Source organism: Vulpes lagopus, chromosome 1, assembly GCF_018345385.1.
Source record: "Vulpes lagopus strain Blue_001 chromosome 1, ASM1834538v1, whole genome shotgun sequence".
Lineage (NCBI taxonomy): Eukaryota > Metazoa > Chordata > Mammalia > Carnivora > Canidae > Vulpes > Vulpes lagopus.
The window spans coordinates 26,094,025-26,109,168 of record NC_054824.1 but is presented as its reverse complement, the minus strand read 5'-3'; the positions used below and the strand labels follow the sequence as shown (position 1 = coordinate 26,109,168).

The window sequence follows — 15,144 nt, the reverse complement described above, 5'->3', positions numbered from 1 at the left end:
GGTACCACCCAGGCACCCACTCATGCAACTGGTATACCAACAAACTTAAACATCAAGAAAGTATTACTTTAATATTTTATTTATTTATTAGAGAGAGAGAGAGAGAGAGACAGGCTCCGTGCAGGGAGCCCGACGTGGGACTCGATCCCGGGTCTCCAGGATCAGGCCCTGGGCTGAAGGCGGCGCTAAACCGCTGAGCCAACAGCGGGGCAACCCGGGCTGCCCCCAACAAATTTATGTTTTATTTATTTATTTTCCCAATCTGTATTTTACTACTGAAATACACTGTCCTACCCACACCACCCCACAATAAAAATCTTACCTAGATTCCCCATCATCCCCTCCAGCCCCCCAGCCAGCCCTGTACAAGCGCTTCAGGATTCTCTGCCCACTGGCCATTTTGAAGTGTGTCCTTGGGTAGCCACGTGAAATCCAGCTGGTGTCTTTGTGGAGAAAATGGAGAGGAGAGAGGGAGCCTCAGGAGGGCCTTATCTGAGGGCCTTGGCCACTTGCTCATAAGCCAGCTCGATCTCCGCATCATGTGGACAGGTGGAGGCAAACTCCTCCCGAGCATAGGCATTACGCAGGTACCGATGCACTCCGCGGAACACCTCTGGGATGGAGAATCCCCTGTATTTCTTACACACCACCTGTACTATGTGGAGTTTTGGCAAGAGGTTGCAGTCAGCCAGAGTGAGCTCATTGCCATCCAGAAACTTCCTCTGTGAGATGCCCTCATCCTCAGCACTGGTCTCATCCACTTCTTCTGGGAGGGGGAATGTCAGGTAATTGTCTAAAACTTTCAGGGCTTTCAGGAGCCCCTTCTCCAGATTATCATTGAGTGCCGGGTTTGAATTCTTGATGTAAGCAGAACATTTGGCAAATATGTCCAGCCCAGCCGTGTTGGATTCAGGGTTCAGAGCTGCCAGCTTGGGGTGCCTGGGAGGGCACAGCACTGCCTCCAGAAACTCCTCAATCTTGTTGGTGTCTGTGTGCACTTCAGTGCCCTACAGAAGGAATGGGAGCTGCCCTCCTGGGCACAGCTTCTGTACTGTCTCGTCCACCTCTTGGTGTCAACAGTGGTTAGGTGACTCCTTTGAGCCAGAGTACCATGAACAGTCTCTGGGAGAAGGGGCAGTTCCCAATCTGGGCCCCATCACTGCCGGCCTTCACGAACAGTTCAACCTGAGGTTGTTCTTCAGCCATGGTTGCGATGGGCCCCCCAACAAATTTAACATCAGGAAAGTATGTACAGGTCAGCAACCCTACCTATTCTTATCACACCACAGCTCCACACACCTTGCACCTTGCAATGTCAAGGCACCAATAGAATTATTAGTTATTACTAATAACTATTACTAATAGGCAGAGCATAACTGCACATCTGACTGTGCGTTTAAAATCGGGGCAGGAGGACACCAAATCCCAGCCTTCTTTCCCATCTCAGAATACTTTGTTTCCAGCAAATAAATATATATAGATTCCTAGGTGATGTCTCCTTTTATTCATACAAAACACAGGCACACAAAATTAGAACCTTGGGAGGCTGATAAACTAAAGGTAAGAAAGGAAGAAACTAAACATGCCCCCTGCAGGTTCCTGCAGGGGAGTCCGTGGGCGCGCCCCCCCTGGGACGCACCGAGCCGCAGGCCTGGGTCCCGCGCCCCCCGCCCCCCCTGGGAGGCACCGAGCCGCAGGCCTGGGTCCCGCGCCCCGCGCGCCCCTTCGTCGCAGCCTCCCAGCTGCAGGGGCCGCTGTGGCGCCGAGCCGGCTGCGCGCCGGGCCGCTCTGTCCCGCAGGCGGAGACGAGGCGGAGCTGGGAGGCGGCGGCGGAGGTGACCTCGCGGCAGGTGAGCGGCGGCTGCTGGCAGGTGACGGCGGGGCTCGGCGCGGCCGCCCCACCACGCTCTCTGCTCCCTGACCTTGGAGGGCCGGTGGCCCTGCAGGCCTGACTCCCCGGTGCGTCGGGGCCTCGCCGCTCGTGGGGGCCCCAAGCCGTCCGGGGGAGCCCCCTCCCGTGCCAGGATCCCGGCCTGGTCGTGGACCCCCTCGCACATCCCCACATCCTGGACACTATCGTGCTGTCCCAGCTCACCAAACTCTTATTTAGGGGGAAACGGTGTCACGTGCTCTCCTGGCAGCACAGCGTCTGGAACTTGGTTGAATGCAGTTTCCTTTTCTGGAGGCTTCACGTGCATCTGTCTTTGAGTAATAGCCGCTGCACACGGAGAGGGGAGCAGACCTAAGTGGTACTTTACGGCCCTCGGATTGTCTGTCGCAGCCGCTGTGAACATCTTTCTGCCCCCCCTCCCCTTTTAAGATTATTTACTTATTTATTTATTTATTTATTTAATTTTTATTTATTTATTTATTTATTTAATTTTTATTTATTTATATTTATTTATTTATTTATTTAATTTATTTATTTATTTTATTTATTTATTTATTTATAGAGACACAGAGAGAGGCAGAGACACAGGCAGAGGGAGAAGCAGGCTCCATGCAGGGAGCCCGATGTGGGACTCGATCCCAGGATCACACCCTGGGCCGAAGGCGGCAGCACTAAACCGCTGGGGCCCTGGGGCTGCCCCCAACATCTTTCTCCCTTACTCAGGTACAGTAAGTTCAAGAAATGGAGAGACACTTTTAAAAGTAGGTGTTTTTTGTTTTTTTGTTTTGTTTTGTTTTGTTTTTTGTTTTACATCAAAAACAAGAACTACAGAATCCATTTAGAAAATTCAAGTGTTTACAATTTTAGGTTTTCTAAGTCTGGTGATAACGTGTAGGTGCAGCATCTTACCGATTTTGGAGTACTGTGGGGGTGAAGTAGTGGATTAGGGGTGAGCTGGAAATGGAGAGGCTTGGATTATCTCACTCCCATTGGCAAAGACAATCTCTTTGGGTCTAGGTTTCTCTGTTTAAAAAAGGGAATTGGGGCAGCCCGGGTGGCCCAGCGGTTTAGCGCCGCCTTCGGCCCAGGGCGTGATCCTGGAGACCTGGGATCAAGTCCCATGTCAGGCTCCCTGCATGGAGCCTGCTCCTCCCTCTGCCTGTGTCTCTGCCTCTCTCTCTCTTCTCTGTCTCATGAATAAATAAATAAAGTATTTAAAAAAAAAAAGAAAAGAATTTGACTAGATGGTATGACAATAGCTGTTAACATTGAACATCTGTTATATCTTTTTTTTTTTCTGTTAAATCCTTTTAAAAGTGTGATCTCAATCCACACAGCTGTTCCATGCAGTAGGTAACATTACCCCTTTGGGTGGAGACTGAGGCCCACAGAGGTTGTCACTTATTCCAAGAGCTCCAGCTTATGAGTAGCAAAGTTGGAATTTGAGGCTATGCTGAATTCCCTCAAGGCATAAAACCCTGATTCTATCCCAAACTTGCTTATTCTAATTTAAATTATTTTACAGGTGTTCTGTCCCAGACTTCAAATTATTTTCTTAAATATCAAGATACTGTGGTAAGTGAAACTAAAATAACAAGTATATTTTATATCTCACTAAAATAGTTTGTCCATTTTATAATTCCTTAAGTCTTAAAGGCTTTGATTATTGCTAAGGTTCCTTCTCTCTAACATTCTATAATTCTAGTAATTTTGTTTTGACATCTTCTATTGAGATACTGATTTCAAAAATGAATATCTGAAGATTAAATTTTTCCCCAAAGTAACTCATAGTCTTTTTGTCTTGGTCTGATTCCCATGTACAACATGATATAGATAGTCATGCCAATTTTATGTCAATGAGTTGTTTAATACCCGTTGCCAAATGGATCATCCCCCTGACCGAGAATTTTAGTGAAGGAAGGAAAATTATCAAAAAATGACCAGTTCTGACTGTCTAAGACTATCTCGTACAGCCTCACACATTGTGTATTATTAATTCCAGGAGGGCGCTATTCTCACACTTTGAGGTGTGAATGACCCTCATGGAGCTGTGTAAGGAGGCATCCTTTATCACGGCAGCTTCCTTTTCCCATCACATATTTCCTTCACAAGAGGATGGACAGAAGAAAAAGGTGAACTTTTTACCAGGGAGAGACATAGGAAGTAAATAGAGCTTAATTTAGATAATTTTTATTTACAGGTAGGTATGAAAAATCTTACCCTTAAAAAATATATAAACGAGAGTTTCATATCATTTGTCAATAAAGGAACAAGAAACGAGTGATGGAAAAATGAAAAAATGGAAAAGAAATACAAGAAGGGCTCCAGGACAGATTGCATCAGCCAGGGGTAGCCTCTTGGATACCTGATTTATTGAGTATTTTGCAAGTGGGCCCACACACAGACTAATCACTTAGTCTTAGCTAGGAGCAGAGCAATGCCAAGTTTCCATCATCCCTGCCAGACGCTGTGTGTGTTTGTTTTGTGTGATTTCCTTTTTAACACAATAAATGAGAAGTTTCTCCCTAGCTTAAAAATAAATCTGTCTTTAAAAGTGAGTTGAAGTAGAGATTGGTCAATATCATATGCAAATATAAGTAAGTGCTTGCAGTGGGAAACAAGAGTAAGGGAGAAAATTGGACAAAGTGATGGGAGGACAAGTTCTGGAGGAAGTGTGCTAGATATTAAATAGATGTTTTTGTCTTAGGTACAGTTCATTTGAGTGGTGATGTCAGATTACTGGTGTGCTTTGAATTTATGATTAGTTCAGCAGCTTTTACAAATGGAATTTACATTAGCTCTGCAGTTGAAAATAGCTAGTCAGCTTTCACTTCTAGATTAAAAGTTTACTTTTTTTAAAAAAAAATGAGTATCGTAAAGTTTCTTTTTTTTTAAGATTTATTTATTTATTTATTTATTTATTTATTTATTTATTAATGAGAGATACAGAGAGAGAGAGAGGCAGAGACACAGGCAGAGGGAGACACAGGCTCCATGCAGGGAGCCTGACATGGGACTCGATCCCGGGTCTCCAGGATCATGCCCTGGGCTGAAGGCGGTGCTAAACTGCTGAGCCACCGGGTCTGCCCAAAAGTTTACTTTTGATGTAGATATTTTTTTTCCCCTCAAATTTTGACTGTGAACAAAATACTCAAGGTTTTGCACTCTCTCTATATACTTATCCAACCAACACATTTTTAATTTCTGCTCCAGCCATATATCTATAGCTCTGTGGGCCAGGCATGTGAAGAGATTCAAAAGAACTTTCTACATGACAAGATACTGTATTGTTTTGTGTCTTATATATAACATTTTTGGCTACTAAAGCCCTTTTTAGACTCAGTAATCTACATTTTTTATTCAAAGTATATGTTAAGATTCTTTGTTCAATAGATTGTATAAACAAATTCATGTAATTTTGGGGAGAACTATTATAACATCTTCAGTGACTGTGGCTCATAAAAAAAGCAGCAATGGGGAACTTGGGTGCCTCAGTCGGTTGAGCATCCAACTCTTGATTTGGGCTCCGGTCATGATCTCAAGGTCATGAGACTAAACTCCGATTTGGGCTCCTTACTCAGTGTGTGGAATCTGCTTGTCCCTCTCCCTCTGCTCCTTCTCCGACTCTCTCGAATAAAATATTTAAAAAAGCAATAAAATTGAACTGTCTCATACCACATCTTATGAAAGACTGATATATAATGGAAGATGTTACCTATACACTTTGTTGAAAGTATCACAAGCAATGGAAATTGTGGCATATGAAATCTTGTTTCTCTTTTAAAGATTTTTATTTATTTATTCACGAGAGATACAGAGAGAGGCAGAGACCTAGGCAGAGGAAGAAGCAGGCTCCCGGCAAGGATCCCAATGCAGGACTCAATCCCAGGACCCCAGGATCATGACCCAAGCCAAAGGCAGACACTCAGCCACTGAGCCACCCAGGTGCCCCTGTAGCATATGAAATCTTTAATCTTTTAAATATAGTGCGGTAGGTAATCCCTTAATTTGTAAATGTCCCTTTAATAAACATTTCTGGTGGCTTCCAGTTCAAGTATTTGTCATTCCTGGTAAAAAGTTTAACATAAATAGTGCATTATTAAGTGAATATGGATGTCTAGAGATTGCAGTATAATAAATACTGCCTTAGTTATTTACTTCATTACAAAGAAAACATAGGTTCTACTAAGGAAAAGAGGAGACCAAGGAATCTTGCAAATAAAATTAAGTCCTTATAGGGGTGCCTGAGTGGCTCAGTCAATTAACCGTTCAACTTTTAATCTCTGGTCTTGATATCGGGGTCATGAGTTCAAGCCCCAGGTTGGGCTCCCCACATTGGGGGTTGGGCTTCTTGTGTTGCGCTTCCCACTGGGTATAGAGTCTACTTAAAAACAAATTAAGTCATTACAATTCATGTTAGAATACTTAGTCCATAGTTTTTGTAGACATTTCATATAGGTTGAATTTCAACATTTAACATCACTGAATCCCTTTGAGTTAATTTAAAATTTTTTTGCATCTCTTTGATTTTGAAATGGTGAAATCTCTCTTGTTTTTGGACTTGAGGTAAGGACTGAGTTAACCATACTCAATTCTTGGCACATTTTTATCAATGCAGAATGTATGTGATTAACTGTAGTCTGAAAACCCTTCTGTGCTCTACAGTATGTGCCCTCTGTACCCACCTTCCCCATTTTCTTGTTTTTCTTCCCAGTAAATAACTTTAAACCATATTCTACTGGATATCTTTGTTTTAATTATATGCAGCAGTTTCTCATTAATTGAAGAAAAATGCTGCTTTGTTAGTTTATGGTTAGATGACCTACCTTTGTGTATTTGCTTTTTCAGGCCTTCCTACTATTTTTTATCTAATGCCTTAGTTTCAATTAGCAGTATACTCTGAGGCTGTGATTCAGTCCTCACAGTATGACTATTGTATTAACTATTTCCTGCCTCACATTTTTATTATGGGTATAGCCGATTTACAGACTATACTATTGCTTCCACTTTAGTGATTGCTTCTTTCTGAATTTTCTTTCTCCCTGTTACAGTCAATCGTGTTAAGTAGAAACATCACTGGCACTAGGCTTAGGCATCTGGTAATCCACATTTGTCACTTAAATTCTAAAGGCATTAGTACATGCCAAGTACCCTGCTCTCATGGCTGAGAGGGAAAGATGAAATGCTAGCAGTTTTAATAGAAGGAAATGAAAGCAATAGGAGTAGGTTGTTGCCATGAGAAAGGAGTAGCAGCAAAGAAATCCTTCCCCCTATATTGTTGACGTTATTGAGGGATTAGGTCATAAATGAAGAGGAAGTTAAAGGGATTCTGGGCAGAAGCAAATGCCAGTTCCCTATAATAGCTATGTTTGTGTGGTATCAAGAAATTAGTGCAGGTCAGAGTGCTTGGCTGGCTCCATTAGAAGAGCAGGTGACTTTTGATCTCAGAGTTTGAGCCCCATGTTAGGTGTAGAGATTACTTAAATAAACTTAAAAAAATGTTTTTAAGTTAGTGCAGGACATGGGCACGGCACATAAGTGGACCTCTTGGTCAGCAGAAAGCAGTGGATTTTTTTGCCAGCCTTGGGCAAGATGAGTTTCAAGCAAGTGTATAATGGCTGCACAAATTTCAGGCACATTATGAAATTGTTTTAGAAGTCTGTAGTGAAAAAAAAAAAAACCTAGTTCCAGTGGAAAAAATTAGTAACTTGCATACAGGAGAAATTAAAAAAAAAAAAAAAACAATTACTAGTTACAGCTTGAATGATGTTTGAAATGCTAATTAAGTTAATGAGTTGCTACCTCATGTACTTCATGGCCAAGGTAGACTTTGCAAAAGAAGTAAACAAAGATTGATCATTGCTCTATTCTGCTATAATGCATCTTGGACAGGAAAGGTGAGACTCTTTGTCATTGGCAAGTCAGTTTACCCTCAGTGCTTCAGATATGTTTGTTTGGGGGATCCCTGGGTGTCTCAGCGGTTTAGTGCCTGCCTTTGGCCCAGGACGCGATCCTGGAGTCCCGGGATCAAGTCCCAAATAAATAAATAAATAAATAAATAAATCTTTAAAAAAAAAAATGTTTGTTTGCTCCCCTGTGGTTACCAAACCAGTACCTGTACCTGAAAAATGAGAGGTTTATTTAACGAATGGCCCGGTAATGTGGCAAGAGAATGAAAGGAGCAAAACATGATATCCTCCTGCTGGTAGACAATTGCTCTGCCTACAACATAGCCCTATGCATGGATCATGCATGTGTTGAGTTTTTCCCATTGAACTGCACAGCCATTCTAAAGCTATCAGATGGGGGTATAATTTTCACAGTGAAAGCGCACTGCTGAAACAATTCTAAATTTAGAAGAGAAAACAGAAAATAGAATGAAGCTAGCTATTGATATGATTGCTGAGATCCGGTGGTCTGTAGAGCCATCCACATAGTGAAATTTTGGCAGAAAACAGACATGATTCCTGTGGAATCCCCTGAGGTTAACCAGGAAGAAGACTGCAAACCAAGCATGGTATTTGAAATAGTCTGGTACTCAGTTGTTACTGGTCTCTCAAACCAGTTTGATTTTAAAGATTTTGTAGCTAGAGATAACAAGTTGAACTATTTTCCAAGAGTTAGCAAATCCTAAAATTGCTATAGAAGAGCTAACTAATGTCAAAGTGGATGATGATGATGATGACAGTGACAACCATAATATTCAGTGGATAATGGAACAGGGGACAGTGAACATTTCAGAAGCCCCGGCAAGTATATATAAGAAGCATTAAGAATCTATCCCTTCAAAAAAAAAAAAAAATTTCCCTTCAGGTAGGTGTTTCTGATGAAGTGTTTATCTAAGTGGTATAGATGAAGTAACTACTTCAACAAAAATAGTTTTGAAAAAACAACTCCTGGGGTACCTGGGTGGCTCATTCAGTTAAGTATCTGCCTTTGTTCGGCTCAAGTCATGATATCAGGATCTTGGGATCAAGCCCTCCATCAGGCTCCCTGCTCAGTGGGCAGTCTGCCTCTCTCTCTCCCTCTGCCCCTCCCACTCATGCATGCGCGCGCGCACTCTCTCTCTCTCTCTCTCTCTCACAAATAAATAAATATAATCTTAAAAAAATAGTTTAAAAAAACCTGAACTCCTAATTTTCTCCATACTTAATGAAATTGCAACAATATTGCTTTTATAAAATCTGTAAAATGAAAGACTTAAAGACTCTGTATGAACAAAGCCACAATGAGTGTTTAAATATGAATGTTGGACTCTTGTGTCATAACGTACTATATGGTAGGGTTGCAGCATTTCCCCAGAGAAGTTTATTATATTGTCATTAATTTCAGCCTTTAAAAGATTTCTTTACCTACCTCTTCCCTTCCAACCCTTCCCTTCCTCCCCAACATTAGGTGGCAGGAATGATAAGAATAAGCTTTTGCCTATTAGTACCTAGAAGAGAAGAATATTCACAAAATGTTGACTTTTTAGCTGGGAGAACCAGAAGCTAAAAGACACATTTGGATTTAATAGGATAGAGTTAGAGTAATTTAGAGAAAGAAGGATATTCAGATTGAGGAGATAGCAGAACAATCCTTCCCAGAAAGTCACTGACAGGACAATGAGGAGTGAAAATAACTACTTAGCCTTACTGCTTGGTGCTCATGCTTGGGTAGGCCAGAGGGAAGCTGTGGGAGAAATTGAGGGATGCTAGCGTCCTTTCAGCTGTTGGAAGGTGAGGAAGAGTGAAAATGGGAGGAAATAAGGATATGGATTAACCACTGCCCCCCCCCACCCTTAATACCTCTTTCATATAACAAGATACGATGTGACTCAGACCAAGGAATAATTCTCCAGGCTTCTGTGAAAGTAGGAAAACAACTTTTGCCCACCTCACTGGTTTGTTCTGAGAGATGAGAAAATATGTTTTACCAAACAACATTTAAAGCACCATTTACAAATACATGATATACAAAGTAATAAAACAATTGGTAATCACTTTTGGTATCTATCTGGACTAGAATTCAAAAAAATGAATGAGTACGGAATGATTTTTTAAAGAACATTATCAAAAAACATGGTCATGAAAAAAAGTATTTTTTTATTATTTTTTTTATTTTTAGGTAATAAATCATCATTAGTCAAGAAGATGTCTTCAGCACCTGAGTCTCCCGGCTTTAAAAAGGAACCACCCAAAGAGAAAGACTTTCAAAATCCAGGGCTTAGAGGAGTCCGCACAACAACCTTATTTCGAGCTGTGAATCCAGAGCTCTTCATTAAGCCTGTAAGAAATATATTTAGGATAAGATGTTATGTTCAGTTTAGTTAGGCTATCAGAAATAGGAAGTTTTTATTTTCCTGTAACATTTGATTATATCATGAAAATTTCATGTTGACTAATGACCTCTCAATAAAAGCAGGTGGAAGGAAAATTTTAAATGCTATTTTTTAAATGCTATTTTTCTGAATATACATGTAAAACTAATTATTTTGAGGGTATTGAGAACCTTAACACAATATAGTCGCACTTTAATAGATCACTTCTCAAATTCCTATTTAAACTTTTATTTTAATGGTTGTACTAATTTGAAGGAAATTTTTGTTATTTGATCAGGTACTATTAAGTAAATAAGATCTTCCCTTGAAACAAAACAAAATAAAAATCTGGTCATTCTTAGAGACTACAATTCCAGCCTTTATTATATTTTTACTTAAGGGATATTACAAATATTATGGAAAGTTACAAAACATACACTTGTACACTGTAAAGGAGTTAGCTAATCATTTATATTCTTGTTGCAAATTATTGACTATATTTGACCAGTTTTATTTTTAAATAAAGATAAATTTGTTTTAAAATGAATGTATGAAATCAAGTTACTATACAATATATTTAAATGAATTGAATTTGGTTAGAGTATTAACATAGTTGCCAGTGTAAACTGTTTTAAAGTTAAATAAGTCAGTTTAACAATCAAATCATTAAGTCAAGGTAGAATGTTTTACAACCTTTGAACAGATTTGTTGTTTTAATTGCCAAGTGCATTTCAAGATTTGTAGATTCAAACTGCTTTGAGCTTGTGGCTTTTCTTGTGTGTCCATCCAAGTGAAAAATTTTGACCTTTATTCTTTTGATGATTAAGATTTGAAATAGCAATACAGCAGATATGACAGAAGCAGAAAATACTAATTGAAAGTTGTATTGATTACAATTACTGTGTACTCACACTGACCTACGAAAGGCTAATTTGTTGAGTGTGAATGCACAAAAAAGAAGATATGAGTTATACCACAGACGGGACAAAACATTTCTGTGGAGTTGTGAACATCTTGCCTATTTTTTTTTTCCAGTTTCAAAGTTATATTGCTTTGTCTCTTAGGGTCTTAGAGTTTTCAGCAGTTAATCAAGGTTATAACAGCATTGTATCTGCCCAATCACTAAATTTATTGAGCTTATAGAGTAGGTTCCCAGAGAAGAGTGTATAGATTGTTATTTTTGTTGCACTTAATATATGACATGAAAATGAAAGGCTTTTTGCAAGTTATCCATGAACTCAGGCAAGAAGAATAGCATGTATACTTTATTCCTAATAAGATTAACTAATTGAAGTTTTGCCTGTGGGGAAGCTGGGTTCAGGCAAGTTAAGCAGCTTTTCCATGTCACCCAGATAACAATGAAAACCAGATCCATTTCCGTGCCTCATTCCCCTTCGCCTCTCTTCCAACCACCATGTTCCTGAAGGTGGAGGCCTGAGAACCAGGTTGGAGACAGGAGAAAGACTAGAGAGGAGAAGCAAGAGTCTTCTATAATCTTTGAATGATCAGGAGCTGAAGTAATTGAATAAGGAACTAGGTAAATTGTTATAATGGAAAATATCACCACAGGAATGCTAATGTGGTAATAAAGTCTTGGTGTGTCAAGGGGGAAGTGCCACAAATATTTGGGTCTCCTCAAATTATTAGTCTTAATGATGATTTATCATTTTTTTTTTTTTTGTCTTTGGCAGAACAAACCTGTAATGGCTTTCGGATTGATAACTCTTTCACTTTGCGTGGCATATATTGGTTATCTACATGCAACACAAGAGAATAAAAAGGACCTGTACGAAGCTATTGATAGTGAGGGACACAGTTACATGAGGAGAAGAACATCTAAATGGGACTAATAGTGCTGGATAGCACCAACGGATCTTCTTAAAGGGCCCTGAAATCTTCAAAGGAAAGACTTTGTGAGTGCATAGTATCAGCTTCTTGTTCTGGAAAGTGCTGATGAGGAAAAAAAGGTAGCAGTTGCAGCCAGGCCCTGAGGCTGCAGCCCTTACCTAATTCTTTTTCCACAGTGGGAGCTTCTCAATTAAGTCCTTGTATCAAAGTGCCAAGAGAACGGAAGTTGTTTTTGTTAATTATTAAGTTCTATATAATAAAAGAACCCAATGCTGTGAAATTTGCAGGGTATTTTTTAATGTTTTAAGGTGAATTGTTCATTTGCAACTGTTGTGAGAGTTTTGTTTTTTTTGCTATTTGCAAAGGCAATGTTCATTTTCTTCCTGGCACAAAACCTGTTATTTATGAAAAGATATTATGAAGCCTGCAGTCAACATTCAAGACAAAGAATTTTTAGAGTCACAGGTGGCTCATATATTTAGGTACTCCATTTCAGCTACTTTTGGACCAGAATTTTATTTCCTTTGAAAAGGTATTCCCACTCAATACTAAAATTAATAAAAGAGAGAATAACCCAATGCAATTGGAGTTCTTCTCCAAAAAAACCATATTATACTGAGGTATGATGTTTTTATGTGATTACAACCAAATATTCTATTTTAGTTTTTGTAAATTAATATTACAATGATATTATGAACATAAAACCAAATTTCCTTATGGTTATTTTAAGACTAGAACTATTTAATAGATAAGAAAAGAAGGTCTTCTTACTCTCCTGGGTTTACTTTATATAATTTAGATTTTTCTGGATGTGTTTCATTTGTAAATTTTTATCCTGTTTTCCAAATCACTGTAATCAGTAATAAATCTTATCCATGAAATTTTGTATCATTTATTATTACCAAGTAACAATAATTACATAGGCAGAGTTTATCATCATAGTTTGAGCTTTTAATTTCCAGTACTTTATTGTGGTTTTGTAAGATATGTGAAAATGCAATATGTCTTATTTGTAGATATTAAAGAGTTTAACTGTTATCAATATGCAACTAAATCAAATCTTTATTCCTGAGCCCTAAATATTTCTTTGCTATACCTCTCTATATAGTACACTGCATCAGTTTAAAATACACATAAGTGATATAAAATGCCTTTTGATTTAAAGTATTATCTTTTGTTTCTGGTATCCCTATGTTCTTGGCTGTTAAAGAACTAGAATTCTTATATTTTCAATTTACTCATTTAATGTCACACTGTCATCTTTAATAATTCCTCTATTTATTATTCAACAAAATAAATTGATATTTTGTGCGGGAGATAGGTGAACTATCAAGAGAGCATTGAAGCACAGAAGGGCAGTGGGAAATGCACAGAGCAACCTTAAGCCATATGACATTTATGTGTATGAATACATGCATATTTGCATATGTCATTTCTGCCATATACACTTTTATCAGCTCTTCTGATCAAAGTTGCTTGTCTTGCACAGGTGTCCGTTTAGCATGAGAAAAATATGGGTTGAAATCTGTCTTCTCCATTGACTAGTTGTGTGCCTTAGACGATACACTTAGCCTCTCAATCTGTTTCCTTATAGGGATGTATTCCATATTAAATAGGATCATATTGTTGCCTTTGGTTACTGAAAAATAACCATAAGAAAGTTTGATTTCATGTTTATAATATTGCAACATTAATTTACAAAAATTAAAATAGATAACATTTGGTTGTAATCAAATAAAAACATCATACCTCAGTATAATATGCTTTTTTTTTTTCAAAGAAAAACTCCCAATTGTATTGCTTTATTTTCTCATAGATAATCCCTATCTTGCAGATTGGCTATGAGGCTTTATGAAATATTTGTTGATACATATGCAGTGGATTCAGCAAAGCATGCAGCTTTGAAAAATAATAGGAGGGAACAATCATACTGAATTTTAGGAACAAGTAACCTAACTATGATACTTTTTACAGAGTAGTTACAAGTTACAGCACAGGCTTTGTGTGTGCGGAGTGTCCAAGGCTGCCTGGCTGTGTATTGATGTTCTTAATCATTCTCTTAAGGAAAAAATGCCACTTTGACAAAATCAGTTGTGTCTAAGAAGGAAATGGTCTGAGTAACAGTTGTATAGCATTTTGGAGTCAGGGTTCAAGTAATTAAAGGAAGGTCTTTCGGTATGGAAATCTGGTTGAGATTGGGCAAAACTTAGTAATGTAATAGGTTAGGTGTGGAGGCAAGTTCAGTAAGTAAACAATTAATAAGTGATAAGTGACCTTTTTGCCCAGGGAATTAATCTGTCCTGACAAAAGAGCTATTTGCCCAGAGGAACAGCTATTCAATTGATAAATTGGTTTTTAAGAATTTCCTAAATACTTTATTGGTTTATAGCTTTATCCTCTATAGGGTGACCAATTTTTCCTAGTTTGTCAGGCATGGAGGATGGTTCTTGAGATGCAGACTTTCCATTTTAAAACAAGGACAATGACAACTTACTATGTGATTTTAAAAATCAGGCTTATTAATTTGGAGTGCTGACTAAAGGAAAGTAATTTTTCCTTTAAGATACTTTGATGTTTCCCAGTTTTATTGCCATGACACCAAAATATCACATTTATAGATAACCTGAAAAAAAATTAAGTTCTCTCCTTTGCTGGCCTAAAAGAAATCACTTCTTTAAATAAACCATTTAAAAGAAAGTGTGGGAAGGAAGGAAGGGAGGGAGGGAGGGAGGAAAGAAAGGGAAGGGAAGGGAAGGAAAAAGAGAAGAGAAAGCGTGATTGGCTGAATAATGATTCCCCTGTCCCACCCCACCCCCAGAGATGTTCAGATCCTAATTCCTAGAACCTATGAATATGTTACCTTATATGGCAGAAAGGACTTTGCAGATGTGATCAAGATAGGGATTTTGAGATGAGAAATTATCCTTTATTATCCATATGGGCCTTATATAGTCACAGAGGTCCTTGTAAGAAGGAGGCCGAAGATCAGAGGAAGAAGTAATGTCACCATGCACACAGGGATAGAAAAGACTAGCTACATGATGTGAGGCCATGAGCCAAGGAATTTGAATGGACTCAAGAAAGTGAAAAAGGCAAGGAAAAACTC

The 15,144-nt window shown here is 38.9% G+C and overlaps 1 protein-coding gene and 1 pseudogene across 2 annotated transcripts; one reads left to right on the top strand and one right to left on the bottom strand.

The window, feature by feature from the left end:
- Window positions 1–488: 488 nt before the first annotated feature.
- LOC121500534 lies at window positions 489–1,206 on the bottom strand (annotated as a pseudogene).
- A 594-nt stretch (window positions 1,207–1,800) lies between these two features.
- On the top strand, window positions 1,801–13,080 carry SMIM8 (small integral membrane protein 8). 2 transcript variants are annotated; one of them, XM_041747084.1, is made up of 4 exons: window positions 1,801–1,850; window positions 3,417–3,466; window positions 9,998–10,158; window positions 11,882–13,080. In XM_041747084.1, the coding sequence occupies exons 3-4, from the start codon at window positions 10,024–10,026 to the stop codon at window positions 12,038–12,040; spliced, it is 294 nt and encodes a 97-aa protein (XP_041603018.1). In that variant the 5' UTR covers window positions 1,801–1,850; window positions 3,417–3,466; window positions 9,998–10,023; the 3' UTR covers window positions 12,041–13,080. The 2 variants fall into 2 exon arrangements, with proteins under 2 accessions (XP_041603018.1, XP_041602949.1); XM_041747015.1 differs by lacking the exon at window positions 1,801–1,850 and adding an exon at window positions 2,454–2,614.
- The last annotated feature ends 2,064 nt before the right edge of the window (window positions 13,081–15,144 follow it).